Source organism: Castanea sativa, chromosome 1 (assembly GCF_040712315.1).
Source record: "Castanea sativa cultivar Marrone di Chiusa Pesio chromosome 1, ASM4071231v1".
In the NCBI taxonomy this organism is placed as follows: Eukaryota; Viridiplantae; Streptophyta; class Magnoliopsida; order Fagales; family Fagaceae; genus Castanea; species Castanea sativa.
In genome coordinates, this window is record NC_134013.1 from 19,465,314 (window position 1) to 19,480,951 (window position 15,638).

The following is a 15,638-nucleotide window of genomic DNA, read 5'->3' on the forward strand; positions in this document are numbered from 1 at the left end:
AGTCTCTAAAGTCTGACCATGTGTGACTGTGTGCAGGCTTGTGGGGGTTAATGGGTTATAGACTTATAGGACTTATTACTTTTATTAGTTTATAGTGTTTTATTGTTTATGAGTACTTGAGTTTGATTTTCTTTACTGTTGGGTGTTGGCGTGTTGCAGAGAGTTGCGGTAAGTTTTATTGATTTGATATAAAGACTATAAAGTTGAGTTATGACTTATGACTTTGACTATTTGACAAATTTGTGACTTGTGAGTACTTTTTAATTTTTTTTTTTTTTTTGACACAAGTTTTTTAATTTTGTTTGAATGTGAGTTATGAGTGATTGTTGGCTATATGACTTGGTCAATACATTAACACTAAAGACAATAAAAATATAAAACATTTAAAGAATTGTAAACTTTTAAATTAAAGAATTGCAAAAAAATCACTTAACAACAATAATTAATATATTTATTATATTAGAAAAAAAATATGTCAAATGAACTTATAGTATATTTTTTGTTCTTTTGCTAATACTATGGATAAATTTATAATAAGGAAACCCCATAGGCCGCAAGATTCATCTTCTACCCAAGATTCATATCTTACTCAAGATTCTTCTTCTACTCAAGATTTCATCTTCTAAGCATGGTCGTGTTGATGTGAACAATCTTCCTTCGGACCCTTGGCTACGAAAAAAGATTTATTTTTATTATCCTAATGATCGAGATGAAATAAGAAGATATTATTTACAAAAAAAAAAAACCATGTCAACCTTATGAACACGATTTTCCTCAAACAAAAATTGGTGGACTTATGCGTCGATTTAATCCTAAATGGTTTAAAGAGTGTGAAAATTGGTTGGAATATAGTATTGAAAAGGATGTTGCATATTGTTTATATTGTTACCTATTTAGACAAGATGTTGGTATGCAATCTGGAGGTGATAGTTTTGTGACAAAGGGATTCAATAGTTGGAATAAGAAAGAAAAGCTAGACCTACATGTTGGAGATGTTAATAGTGCCCGTAACCAAGCTCTTAAGGATGGTGAAAATCTAATGAAGCAAAATCAACACATTCAAAGTGTTTTTGTTAAGCAGTCAAATCAAGATAAAATTGTATATCGGACTCAATTAAATGCAATAGTTGATTGGATAATTCCTTTTGCATCGAGGGTTAGCTTTTCGTGGTCATGATGAATCTGATGATTCAAGTGATAAAAGAAATTTCCTTGAGTTTCTACAATTTTTGGCAGATCATAATGATGTTATTAATGAAGTGTTGCAAAAAACTCCAAAAAATAGCAAGCTAACCCATCTTAATATTTAAAAAGACATTGTGAATGCAATTGCATATAAAACTACCAATGCCATCATCGAAGATCTTGGCAGTGGGTTCTTTTCAATTTTAGTTGATGAGTCCCGTGATATTTCAATAAAAGAACAAATGGCTATTGTTTTGCATTATGTGGACAAAAAGGGAATTGTTAAGGAGCGATTTCTTGGTATTGTACATGTAGCAGATACCTCCGCCTTGTCTCTAAAAGCTGCAATTGAATTTTTATTCAGTAAATATTCGTCGAGTTTATCAAGATTATGTGGGCAAAGTTATGATGGGGCCAGTAACATGCAAGGTGAATTTAATGGTCTTAAAACTTTAATTCTGAAGGAGAATAAATCAGCATTTTATGTCCATTACTTTGCTCATCAACTTCAGTTGACTCTTGTAGTTGTTGCTAACAAGCATACTGATATTGCTTAATTTTTTAGCTTGGTTAGTAAAATAGTAACTATTGTTGGAGCTTTTTATAAAAGACGAGAATTTTTACGAAATGCACAACTTGCCAAAATTACAAAAGCATTAAACATGGGTGAACTTGAAAGTGGGCAAGGTTTGAACCAGGAGACAAGTCTTAAACGTGCTGGTGATACACATTGGGGATCACATTATAGGACAATCCTCAACTTAATTTTGATGTTCTCTTCCACAGTTGATGTACTTGAGATGATTGAAAAGGATAGTCTACTCTCTAAGCAAACAGTTGAAGCTCGATCTTTTTTAAGGTTAATTCTATCTTTTGAATTTTCCTTTGCTTTACACTTGATGAAAAATATTTTGGGGATCACAAATGAGTTGTCAATAGCATTGCAAAAGAAAAATCAAAATATTGTAAATGCTATGACACTTGTTAGAGTGTCTAAGCAATGATTGCAGATGATGAGAGATGATGAATGGGAAGCTTTATTGACTGAAGCATCCACATTTTGTAGCAAGCATGATATTCCTATCTTGAACATGGAAGAAATATTTGTAGTTGGTGTGAGGCCACGACACAACGCCCCACAAATTACAAATTTACATCACTATCGTGTTGATCTATTCTTTGAAGCCATAGATCTAGAACTTCAAGAGCTTAATAATCGTTTTTCAGAGGTGGCTACTAAGTTGCTACTTTGTATGGTTTGCTTGAATACAAGTGATTCGTTTTCGGCTTTTGATATACAAAAATTGACCCGTCTTGCAAAGTTTTATCCATCTGATTTTTCTGAGACAGATGTATTGGCACTTGATAATCAGCTTCAGACTTACATTATTGATATGCGCTCCAATGATGAGTTTTTAGCATTGTTATGAATTCCGTTCTGTTCCGACTGAAACGGACGGAAAATCTCGTACCAGCTCATAAACCGGAACAACAACCCCCTTCGTTCCACCTCGGTGAAAATTTCGGGCTGTTTCGGGTCATTTCGGCCATTTCGGGACGTTTTGGGTAATTCCGGCCGATATCTGAGATTCGACCGGTATGAGTTCTGGCCTTTTTTTTTCCCTATGTTTACCTGAATTTTTTCAACTGGCCTGAATTTTTTCAACTAGATAGGGACTTGCTGCGTTAGCTAGGACAAGTAGCAAGCCGATGTCACTGCAAGAAGCTTGCAAGCACCACCACAAGCAGCAAAAACGTTGATGTTACCGATCTACTTTGCAATCTGCAGCCTCACCTCCACAAAACTCAACCAAGAAATGATGTGTAAAAGTCTTATGACTTTAAAGTTTAAACTTAAACTGAAGTTTTGAATTGGTCGGAGAGTGGGATTATCGGGGAAAAAAGGACCACAAAATATTAGAATCTTCTTACTTTTACTGACACTAATAGTTCCTAGGCTGAACCATGGTTACGATGATTGAGTTAAACAGAGTAATATCTTGGGTTTGGGGTGTAGTTATTGTCTTATTGATAAGATGAAGTCTGATCCTAGTTTGAATAAATAAATAATAATAATAATAATAATAATAATAATAATAATAATAATTATTATTATTATTATTATTATTATTATTATTATTATTATTATTATTATTATTATTATTGTAATCTATTTATGACTAGTAAAAGTTTAGGAGCACTCAATTTTACAATTTTTTGTCACAATTGTGATATGGCAGAGTGAGATTGGTAAAAAAAAAAAAGGTAGATTCATGTGTAAGTAATGGTTAATTACTCATCGTCTACTACCTCAAAGTTGTGGCAAAAAAAATTGTGAAATAATTTGTGATTCTAGAACTATTCTTATGACTATGATGAGATAAATTTATGTGGTACAAAATTATATATGTATATATAAAATTATATATATTATAATTTTTTTTTTTAAAAATCCCGAAACACCCTGAAACGGTACACCAAAATTGGCCGGTACCGAAATATTTCATTCCACTAAGCAAACCAAAACGGGTTCCGAAACGGAATTGATAAAATTGGTTTTTAGAGCTTAAAGGAATTGGGGACCTTGCTAGAAAGATGGTGGAGACAAATAAGGATGTTATATATCCATTGGTATATTTGCTTGTGAAGTTAGTTTTGACCGTTCCTGTTGCGACCACAATAGTGGAAATAAGTTTTTCAGCAATGAAATATATCAAAAATGAATTGCACAATCGAATGGGGGATCAGTGGTTGAATGATTGTTTAATTGTGTACATTGAAAAAGATATAGCTTGTAGAATTGATAATGAATCTATCATGCAACGGTTTCAAAATATGAAACCTCGTAGAAGACAATTGTAGAATTTCATGTTTTTTTTTTTTTTGGTGATATTGATATATTCAAGTCTCTTTTGTTTTAGATTTTATATAATTTATGTTTCTTGTTGACCATCCTGGGCAAAAATACTAGAACCGCCCCTACGAAAATGCACTTTTGGTCCCTATATTTTGGGTTTACTAATGTCATCCCTAAAAAAAGAAAATCGATTTTATTTTGGTCCTTTCCTTCCACCCACTAACGGAAATCTCCTACTTGGTAGACGGAATGTCCTGCTTGCTGATGTGGCACTGATGTGGCCATTAAAATATTATTTAAAAAAATTATTTGGCATTTTCAAAATGCCATGTCAGCATTTAAATTTTTTTTAAAAGCCACATCAGAAAATTAATTAAAAAAAAGAAATTAAATTTTAAAAAAAACCCTTAAATATAATTTAATCAAAATTATTTTAAAAAAAACAAAAATAACTATCCTTTTAATTCTTTTTCTTTTACTTTTAACTTCATTAGTGATCAGACCCAAACTCTAAACTCTCTTTATCTCTAATTCTCTCTTTCTCTCTTCACCCTCAACAGAATCTCACTCAGACCCAAACTCTCTCAAAATCTCATCTCCGCTAATCTGCCAAACTCTGATCTGACCCAAACTCTCAAATCTCAGTGATGAGGTCGCCGTAGTCGAACTCGTTCAAGACTTAGTATGAGGTCGCTGTTGCCGTCAAAGAAAGAAAACTCATCGACCCATTGAACCCATCAAGAAGGTCTGCCAATTCAGTAACTCACCATAGTCACCAATTCGGTATGGCTCTGTTGTATGAAACCCTAGTCACTGATTCGATGTTGGAGCCCAGATTAGTGGTTGTGAAGCTGAGATCAGTGGTTCTCACACCTCTTTCTACCTCACATGGCTCTCTTTTCCTCTCTTTAAGGTTGATTTGGAAGTTTTTAGCTCAGGATTTTTGAAGATTTGATGTTAAGGCTTTGCTGATTGTTGGGAAATTTTGGAAGATTCGATTCAATGGTGGTGCTTTACTGGATGTTGGGTTTCTATTCCTTTGCTTGGATTTGATATTCATGTTCTGTTATTCGGTGGTGGTGATTTGGGGGTTTTTGATTGTATTTCCTGTGAGTTTTTCTGTGTTTGTTTGCTAAGAAAATTTATGGGTTTGAAGGCTAAGGTTTGCTTTGCTGGAGATATGGGTTTGGCGTTTGGTTGAGATCTGGGTTTAGGATTTGGTTCTTTACTGGAGATTGATTATGGGGAAGAACAAGAAAGAATAAAATAATGAAAGCAATAAAAATAAAATAAAATAAAAGACAAGAAATACGTTTAATTAATTTATTTTGTTTTGATGTGTTTGGTTATAAAGAAACTACAAGAAAGACAAAGAAAATTATAAGAAAATAAGGATTAATTTGCTAAGAATATGAATCTTAGAGATTGGAATAAAAAAATCACTTTAATTAAAAGAAAGTAAAATTTTTGTTTAAAAAAGTAAAAAAACAAATTTGTTTTTTTTTAATTTTTAATTAAAATTAAAATTGAGGAATTAAAATTTTAAAAAAATTTAAATGTTGATGTGGCATTTAAAAAATGCCAAATACATTTTTAAAATAATATTTTAATGGCTACGTCAGCGCCACATCAGCAAGCAGGGCATTCCGTCTCCCACATAGGAAGTTTTCGTTAGTCGATTGACGGAAATAACTAAAATAGAATCAATTTTCTTTTTTTAGGGATGATATTAGTAACAAAATCAATTTTGGGACCAAAATAGGAATTGACCCAAAATGTAGGAACCGAAAGTACATTTTTGCCTATATTATTATCTGGGACGACAGCAAGCATTGGCGCTAGTAATGACATATTAGCAACAACAAAAATATCGTCAGTAATAATAATCTACTAGCGATGACAAAAAATTTCGTCACTACCAATGAGCTAGTAGTAACGGCATTTGGTCTTGGGTTATTGAGTTATTTATGATGAGAATTGTCACTATTAGCGACGACTTTGTTGTCGTTAATAGTATTGTATTCGCAACGACATTAATATCGTTACTATTTTTTTTTTTTTTTGTTACGATTTTTGTTTGACAAAAGTTAACGACGACATTTTTCATCGCCAATATAGTTAGCAACGATATTTAAAGTATTAGCGACGACTGTATGCCGTTGCTATAGACAAAATTTCTTGTAATATATAGTACCGATGAAAGAAAATTTTAATTTAATATCAAACCCATGTGTATGTATGTGTTTGTGGTTGCCTTACCCAAAGAATTTTCCTTTTGTGCATAAGCAACCGTTGATGCTTGCTTTTTGGTCAATTGCTGTCTGAAATCAAGATAAATTTTGTCGAGAAGCTTTTTTAAAATCGGTAAAAGTAACCAATGCTTTATTGTGGTCTGAAATGAAACAGTTAAATTCTGTCAAGAAGCATCGTTGGAGCATTTGCATTTGGTATCGTAAATGTTATATGTAAAAGAATTTTAGCATTAATGTACTAAATAAGCTCAACATTCAGACTTGTAAAAAATAACTTACAAAAAAAAAAAAAAAGGAATAATGCTACAATACAATTCTACCATTAGAATTGCACTATAGTTCAATTATAAATAAAAAAACTAATATTTTATTTACTTATTTTATCAATTCTTTTCTCTGACCAGAGTTTTTGGGTTTTAAGTTTTTGTCTTTATTTGAGTTTTAGGATATATTATATTTTATTATGAAAATAAATTATTTTAATGTATTGTATTATAAAATAAAAATTAAAATGTTAAAAATATTATAAAATAATATGATATAATATATAAAATAATTTTTTAAAACGGTATAATTTGTAAAATAATTTTTTAAAACGGTAAAATAAGATGAGATTGAATTTTGAGATTTGAAGCTTAACACTTGAAAAGTTGTGGCCGACACGTAACTGCAGCGTAGATCACGTACCAACCATGAATCGAAATAGTTTGATTAATGCACCTCGTATTGCACATCACGTATGACTTATGACCTATGCTCACCATCTTGATGTATAATGAATCTTAAAAGTTGGTGGACACTGACCAATTTGCTGGCAAATTTAGTGAAACCCCAAAACAAGAATGCTATTATTATATGCCTCGCTGTCTGCCTAGAAAAGCAAACTCCATTTCTTGCCTTTTCAAATTTTTGTAAAACAAAAAAACTGATTTTCAAAATTGGGAAATTTTAACAAGTACAATGTGATACTTGTAAACTTTTTTTTTTTTTTTTTTGTGTTTCACTTAAAAAAGAAAAAAAAATTATCAAAAAATTGTCAAAAAAGATGAAAAAAACTGCCAAAAATTGAAAAATTTTCAAAAATTAAAAAAATTACCTAAAAAATTACTTAAAAGTGTCTTATTAACGGTTAACTTACTGTACCTAACAACACAACCCTTCAAAATTTAACGAGAATACAAAACTCAAGGTCTAGATCGATGTGGCCACCGACGTTCACATGATTTTTTACTAAGAATTTCCCGTGATGACCACATTCTCGAAAATAACAATACACATCACATCATTATCATTGTGGTTGGATCCAATTGATAGCTCTTAATTAAATACATCGAATTACTCTTTAATTTAATTTAGTTCACACTAAGGTAAAATTTTCTTCTCGATGGATCATTTTTAACTCACTTTGCTGGGGAGTCTTTTCACTGAATATTGGTGAAAATTATGTTTATGGGTAATATGTGGTTTGTGGTAAGTTTTTATTTTTTTTTTTATATAAAATAAAAATTTTATCCTAACTTAATCTATTATTAGAGGTGTAAAATTTCTTCTTGAAGACTTAAATTTCGGTATTATTCCCTACATCTCACAAACACTTATATAGTTATATGTATGAAATAACTATCACACTAAAGATGTGTGGTGGTATTTGTGGCAAGCTATTGAAGGGATTGAAGAAAAAGGCATAAAAATATAGCATTTGGTACAAGATAATATTTTAAGATTCTCAGGATGTTTAAAAATTCTATCATGTTGGTAAATCACGCTAAATAATCCGATGGAAATCTGAATTTTCCTCTTTCCATAATTTGATTCGAATATTCATTGCGCGAGATTTGGAACTATACTGCAGCTGGATTTTCTTTTTTGTCTTTCTTTTTCCATATTAGTTATCATCAATTGCCAGCATCAAGTCTTTCTCTTTCCATACTAGACAGAATGGGCAAATTTTATTTTCGACGTTATCATCAATTGCCTGCCTAATTGGAACTTGGACACGAGTCGCAAAATCCACCACTGAAGATTGATCGAGAAAATTTGACATTGAAAGTACAGCTACTTCTATTTCTTTCCCAACTACCAGCAGAGTGAAAGCCACTTTCATCGAACTTCCAACTTTGTTTGGTGCCACGAGTATTCAATTCAATATGTTCGGTTTTCAATAGTTTCGTGCTACATTTCGTTTGTCACAAAAAAAACAAGTTGACCCCATCACCAAAGCTCTGTCTTCAGTGTCTTGTAGTCCCACTATTTTGGGGTTGAAGTGATTAAAATATTAAATAAAAATTTACTCCTTTTTTAAAAAAAAATTTACGTTAGCAGTTTTCTTAAATCCTTGAATATTGACCAGTGTAGACTGCCGACCAAGTTCTATCCAGAATCCCTTAGATTTTTTACATTATCTTAATCTGGTTGGTAAATAAGGATTAGAAAAATTAAACAGAGGGCACAACTTGACGTAAAACACTGTTAAAGATAGAGGGCGATCTATGGAAAAGAATGTGTGTCATGGTGTGATAATGTAAATTTCTTTTTTGACAGGTGTTTTCCACTGATTTGAATCAGTGACTATTCACCTGAACCATGATTGATTCATAGACGTAGATTAGTAAAGGGTTGACTAATTTGCTTTTTCTAATTGGTTCATCATTGCCAGCACCGGGCAGCCTCAATAACTTTCCCATTAATGTAATCAAATACTAGTTAACCATTGTTCCTTCCATGTATTTTCGTTTGGACCCAACAAAATTCTCAGCTCATAAGAAAATTTTCGAACTGTAATTAGCAAAACAATGAAAAAAAAAAAGAAACGCAAACACCAAATTAAAAGGAGTAGAAAAACCTCGTCATCATTTTACTCCATGACTTGTAGTATCACACTATCACATACTCTAATTTAGTTACCACAAACTATTTACAAATCATACTATTTTTCCCTTTCAAAACAACAAATTGAAAACAAAAGAAAACCTAAGATGAAAAACAAAAAAGTTGCTTGTGTTTTTTCTTGTTTCTCTATTTCTTTCTTCTTTGTTTTTCATGGGTGCTAATTGTATTGACCGAGTATGTAACAAACAAAAAGTAAAAAACTAATTAGCGTCACAGATGGTGTCACCTTGCCAAGTCCACACAATGTCTTTGAGTGCAGGCCTAACATCATGCTCACAAAACTTAGCATATTCCAAAGTATCACCAGAAGACTTCGAGAATTCAACAATGGCAACCTCGGGGGCAACCTCGAACACCTCTGCCATAACAGCTAGTTTCCCTTTGCGCCCTTCCAATTTGCCCTCCATTTTCACCTTGAAATCCTTCACTTTACACACCTTATAACTCAGCCCCTTCGCCACTGCCTCGATCTTCGATACGATTGCTGAGGCTGTACATTTCGAGGTGAACATAGACCCCACCTTCCTCTTGTTCTCGAACAAACTCGACAAGTCAAACCCGGAAGACATCGAGGAAATGAACTCGAACGCGTTAAAAAACTTGGGCGTATTGGGTTCTTCTTCAACTTCCTCGATCTCGACCTTGACTTTGTCAGCATCTAATTGAGTCTGATCATTATGGATCACAGTTTCATTGATCGAAAACCCTTTGCGAAACCAAGGGACGCGCATTATAGCCGGAATCGAGATCCTCCTATCTGGGTCCGTAACAAGGAGTTTCGAAATCAATCGCTTGGAATCGAACGAAAACCATGGTGGAAACTCGTACTCAGCTTTGAAAATCTTGGAATACATTTTCATCAAATTCTCATCTTGAAAAGGAAGAAACCCAGCGAGCAACACATATAGAACGACCCCACATGACCAAATGTCAGCCTTGGATCCATCGTACCCTCTTCTCTTCAAAACCTCCGGTGCCACGTAAGCAGGGGTCCCGCACTGAGTGTGCAAAAGACCGTCGTTTCGTAGCTGTTCAGGTAAAGCGGATAGACCAAAGTCGGAGACTTTAAGGTTCTCGTTCTCGTCGAGTAAGAGGTTTTCTGGCTTGAGGTCTCGATGTGACACACCTCTGCTGTGACAGAAATCAACGGCGCTGATCAGCTGTTGGAAGTATTTGCGAGCTGAATCTTCTTTGAGCTTTCCTTTGGCTACCTTGGCGAAGAGCTCGCCTCCTTTAACGTATTCCATGACGAAGAAAATCTTGGTTTTTGTGGCCAACACTTCTTTGAGCTCCACCACGTTGGGGTGGCGAACTAGGCGCATCACTGAGATCTCACGCTTGATTTGCTCCATCATACCTTCTTTCTTCCTCACTTGCTCCTTGTTTATCACTTTGATCGCTACGCTTTCACCTGTGACGATTTCTTTGCCGTAGTAAACCTTTGCGAAAGTCCCTTTGCCTAAGAACCTTCCCATCTCGTATTTCCCAAACAAAACGTTCCTCTCCTCCATGGATTCAAACAAAAACAAAAATACAGATTGTGAATTGATAATGATATTGGGATTTGCATAAAACTAAAATTTTTTCAAACGTTGCTTTGGTAAAAAGAAATGAATTTGGGTTTTGGGATTATAACACTGAACGAATACGGTGTAAAGGAATCCAAGAAAGAACGGCAGAGATGCAAATTTTGAAGGATTCCATGAAAGGGTTTTAGAGGATCATAGAAAAAGAAAGAGAGTGTGTGTGTTTGAGGGATTTATTAAGTAATTATTTTCAAAGGAGTTGAGAAAGACGAGGAGGAAGGTTGGCTTGTGACGATTGGAGGTTGGAGCACCTGGTATTTTTCGTGGGTGCACATAGATTGAAAATAATTGTGAAATTTTTATATAGGAGAGTTGCCAAATGGGAAGAGGACACGTTGGAGGGAGAGATTGGAGAAGAGACTTCTAATTTTATTTATTTATTTATTAGAATCGACATCTAAATTATTGATTTTTTTTTTTGGAGAAAATAAATTATTTAAATGTTCGGTCTCTTCTCCATCTTTCATTTATTTTCTAGACCTCTAGACTTCTAGTACGGTGAGTTATCTCTGCAGTCTCTGTTGTTGAGTTGATTGCCCGTCATATTTTGATACACACATGGCAGTCGGTAAGTCGGATGGGTCCCGTTAGGCATGATTGGATTCGACCCATAATTCTTGGATTAAAGCGATTACAAAATCTATAATATTAATGCTATTCTAATGGCATAATGCGGGTTCATTCCACAATTATAAGTGTTTATAAGATGTGAAAATAAAAAATGTAAGTGATTATTAATAAATAAAAAAGTAATATTAATAGTGGGTATAGATGAAAACCAATAAACGTGCGTTTGCCTAGAAATAAAGTTGCGTTTTGCGTTTTTGGTTGGGTCTCACAGCACTATTCACAACCCAGCCAAACTTGTGAAAACGCAAATTTCTAGGTAAATCCTAGGTTCCATTGCATTATTCATAACTTAAAAATTATTTTGCTACATTATTTTTAATAATAAGTTTTTAGTTTTCAACAAAATAAGCAGTATTCAAACAAACCCTAAAAGGTTGGCCACATCAATAATTTGTAAAAATGTAAAATATTTTATAACTATAACATTACTCTTTATAATATTTTTACTAAGTGTTAATGTAAGAAATCATTGCTAATTTTCATCTCAGCTTAATACTAATATCACTTTTTCTTTTTTAATTTCTAATAACTATTCATCATATCAATAGTTTGTAAATTAATTTGTAACTTTAGCGTGGTTTCCAATCTATAACTCTTTGGTCTCTATTTTATTTTTGTTGTTTTTATAATATTAGTAAAATATTAATTTTAGCCTAAATGCAAAACGACACCCTTTTTGGAATGCTTAATGGAGGAGTACAAATGATTAAATGAAGACTAACATAAACCTCAATTAAATAAGTTTGAAACTTAGAAGACTTGATTGAATTAATGTAAAGTTAGATGCCTAAAATAAAATTTGATCAGATTTAGAGGATGCAATGTGTATTTTTTTTTTTTAAAAATTCTTAGTGATAGTACCTTTTTAAATCTAAAGAGTTACTTTAGTTTCCACAAAATTTATCAACTTTATAACAAGTTAGTTAATTAGGGAATCCAAATCTTCTATCACATTTTTCATGCTTCACCAGTAGAAACTTGCCACATATATACCTATTTAATTAAAATCTAATTTTTTGCTTTTTCTTATTTTAGTTTCATAAAATATAAACTCAAACATTCCCTCGCCACCACCAACATTTGTGGATTCACCAATATTCATGATCTATTCCCCATGGCACAAAAGAAGGGTGGTGGGGATGTGTTGGGTTTTTGTTATTATTTATTTTTGGTAACTAGTTGAAGGTGGTGGATGGCTGGACAAAGGTGGTGATTGGCCATTGATGACGTCGGAGATCTCCTAGCATCGACAAAGGTTAGTGGTGGTGGTGGTGGTGGTTTGAGATTTTTTTATATATAAAATTAGGAAACTAAAATAAGTAAAGGCAAAAAATTAAATTTTAACTAAATAAGTGTGCATATTAATGAAACATAAAGTGAAGTAGAAAAAATGTGATAGAAAATCTGGACTATTAAAAGCATTAGCATTTCTATTTTAGTTCTGAATGCACCAAAAACTTGGTTTATCTGAGTTGCTATTGCTAAAAGTTTTTAGTAACAATGAACAATATGTTGGTAAATATAAGAATTACAGTTCTGTTGTGAAATTTAGACCTCGGTTGATAGAATTAACAAGTTTTAAACTCAAGTTGTTAATTAGATTTATTATGAATAAACCATATTAAAACAAACAAACATCAATATCATGTCAAAATCATGCACAGCGGAAAAGTAAATAAGACAAGATATGATAAATCAGGAAAACCAATGAAACAAACCAGTTTCACAGTAAAAAACCTGAGGGAGAACCTTCCTGAAAAACAATTTACTATAATAAAGAGAAGTTTCAGATCTAGTACAAAACTTTTGTCCCTAAACTCTACAATCCCCGTAGTTGAACTTACAGCAAAAACTTTCTACCGCTTCAAAACCTCTGAACTCTTTAATATATGAACGCCACCATTTTGCATAAATCTCAGTATGTGACTAACCAATGATATATGGATTCTAGTACGTGACTAACTTCAGCAACTTGAAGAAGATGTTGTTGGCTATAAAGTTCTTCACTTCATCAATAATGAAGATCAAGAAGTACTTGGTTACAAAACCCTAATGTGCAAAAGACGCAGTAGCTTCTTATAGAAAGAATAAGGCACTCGGTCACTTTCTCATATATTCTCTATGTGCATACATGCTATGACGGCCTTTAAAATAAGTATTATATATGTTTAGGGTTGTGAGAACAAAACCCTACATAAATTTCAACATTGGTCAAAAATCAGATCTGGAAATTCTAATTTCGCAAGTCTCGATAGATTCAACTTTCGTTGAGCTTCTATCGAGCTTCCTTCATTAAGTCTCGAAAGATTTTCTATTGAGGTATTTGTCGAGTTTTAATGAATAGCTTTTCTCCACTCGTTTCTTGGTCCAATCTTTATGGTTTTAATATTTGGCTTGAACAACATTTTTCTTGAAGGACTAAACACATCATAGATCTACCCAATTACAAGAAAAATACATTTTGTCAAAGGATTAGCAAATTACATAAAATATGTCCTTAACAATCTCCCCATTTAGCAATCCATGACAAAACCACAACAAAACAACTAATTATGAGAGAAGTCTTAAATTACTTAACTCATAGCCACTTGTTGTATTACAAAATAAACCTATCCTTACTACAAACTCTTGAAAAACTTTGCAAGAAAATAGTTCAAGGCATGATAGACTTTCACAACTTGTCTTGCTGAAACACTTAAACAAAACTCATCATGTGTGAAACATAAATAAAGATTGTGTATATAAAGAAACATGTGTATAAAGAGAGAAAAGAAACAACACATGTAAAGATAGGTGAAGAAGACATACACCATACATATAGATATATCAAAGATAAGCACAATGTATATAAAAATAGTCACAAGACCGGTGTACAAGAAGTTAAAAGAAGCTTCTAAAACAACAAGAAGGTAAACACTCCCCATAACAAGATGAAACACAACTCCCCTTTACAGAGGCATGTATTTCTCCCCCTAACATGTAAAATCTTAAAAAGAAACCACATATTCTTCCCCTTTTTGTCATGATTGAAAAAGGGTACAAGAAGCTATAAAACTTCACTCGAGAAATATAAAGATGATCTAAGGGGCAAAAGGAATCCATAAAAATGTATGAATATAATGAAACAAGATGCTATAGATGACAAGATAATAGAAATATGCTGAACATGTGAAAAACAATACATGCAAAAGGGTCTCAACAGATCAAGAAGTCGTTGAGCTGCTATAGAGAGAAAATCCAAAAATCTCGATGGATCGATGATCTGTCAAGAATCTATTGGGCAGACAGGGAGCTCAGAAAATTTTCATGATGAATCAAGAAGTTGTCGAGATCACAAGAAGAAGGCTCAATAGAAAGGATATTTGTCGAGGATCTGTCAAGGAGCTGTCGAGCTTGAAGAAGAGGAGTTTTTTAAGGGACGAAAAACACAGAAAGATGAATGCAATAAGCAAGATACTCAAACAAAGATCCAGGAAACATATTAAGGCCCTGTTTGTTTTTTTTTTTTTTTCATCAATCCTCACTCAATTTTTGTCACTCATCACTCATTACTTAAAATACCCCAATTTCCTAATACCCACCTATTTGGCAACTGTTTTCACTTCACATCACTCAATTATTTCTACTATTTTGTGGGACCTACACACTAACCCAAAGAAGACTTTTCTCTCCTTTTTTTTTTTTTTTTCCTTTTCCCCCTGACTCTTACATCTTTCTCTGCCTCTCCTTTTTTTTCCCCTTGGTCCTCTGGAACAGCTACGAGATCAGGAGGTCGAGCTTGTGAAATCGACAGTTTCAGGTTTGAGCAAATGAGGCAATTGAAGCTGGGTTATGGGGAAAGGGTTATAGGGAAGAGAGGAAGTGGGTTTTGGTGGGGTTTTGGAGAAGCAGCGGCGGCGAGGGAGAGGGTGTCAACCACGGAGGATGAGGGACTCAGCTATGGAGTCAGGCCCATGGTGAACATGTTTGTGAATTTGTGTTTGTGTGTTAGTGTGTATGATCTAACTCATGTGTTTATGAGTTTGATTTTATGGGTTTGAGAAATTAGTACCCATGTGTTTTTTTTTTTTTTTTTTTTTATAAAGTATATTTGGTGTTTCCGTGATGAAAAAAAGAAAGAAAAAGAATGAAGAAGAAGAAAAAAAATGGTCTTTGGAGTGAGTTTGTGAAGAAGAAAGAAAGAAAGAAAAAGAAAGAAGAAAAAAAAGGTGCGCTTGGTGTGACTTTGCACTGACAGTG

At 33.2% G+C, this 15,638-nt stretch overlaps 2 protein-coding genes across 2 annotated transcripts; one reads left to right on the top strand and one right to left on the bottom strand.

The window, feature by feature from the left end:
* Positions 1–796: 796 nt before the first annotated feature.
* Positions 797–4,047, top strand: LOC142622058 (uncharacterized). Its single transcript, XM_075795473.1, has 7 exons — positions 797–1,028; positions 1,156–1,255; positions 1,343–1,614; positions 1,768–1,976; positions 2,196–2,537; positions 3,426–3,435; positions 3,749–4,047. Exons 1-7 carry the CDS (start codon positions 797–799, stop codon positions 4,045–4,047), a joined length of 1,464 nt encoding a protein of 487 aa, XP_075651588.1.
* Positions 4,048–9,117: 5,070 nt separating this feature from the next.
* LOC142621466 (CBL-interacting serine/threonine-protein kinase 5-like) lies at positions 9,118–11,037 on the bottom strand. The gene has a single exon (XM_075794714.1). It carries the CDS (start codon positions 10,692–10,694, stop codon positions 9,384–9,386), a length of 1,311 nt encoding a protein of 436 aa, XP_075650829.1. The 5' UTR covers positions 10,695–11,037; the 3' UTR covers positions 9,118–9,383.
* Positions 11,038–15,638: the final 4,601 nt, after the last annotated feature.

What these genes read in the sequence shown, in the direction of transcription:
- LOC142622058 (XM_075795473.1), top strand. Translation starts at nt 797, where the DNA reads ATGCGTCGATTTAATCCTAAATGGTTTAAAGAGTGTGAAAATTGGTTG. An exon ending in GATCATAATGATGTTATTAA is followed by an intron (nt 1,256 to 1,342) that starts TGAAGTGTTGCA and finishes TGCATATAAAAC; the next exon opens with TACCAATGCCATCATCGAAG. An exon ending in TGGGGCCAGTAACATGCAAG is followed by an intron (nt 1,615 to 1,767) that starts GTGAATTTAATG and finishes TTAGTAAAATAG; the next exon opens with TAACTATTGTTGGAGCTTTT.
- LOC142621466 (XM_075794714.1), bottom strand. Translation starts at nt 10,694, where the DNA reads ATGGAGGAGAGGAACGTTTTGTTTGGGAAATACGAGATGGGAAGGTTC.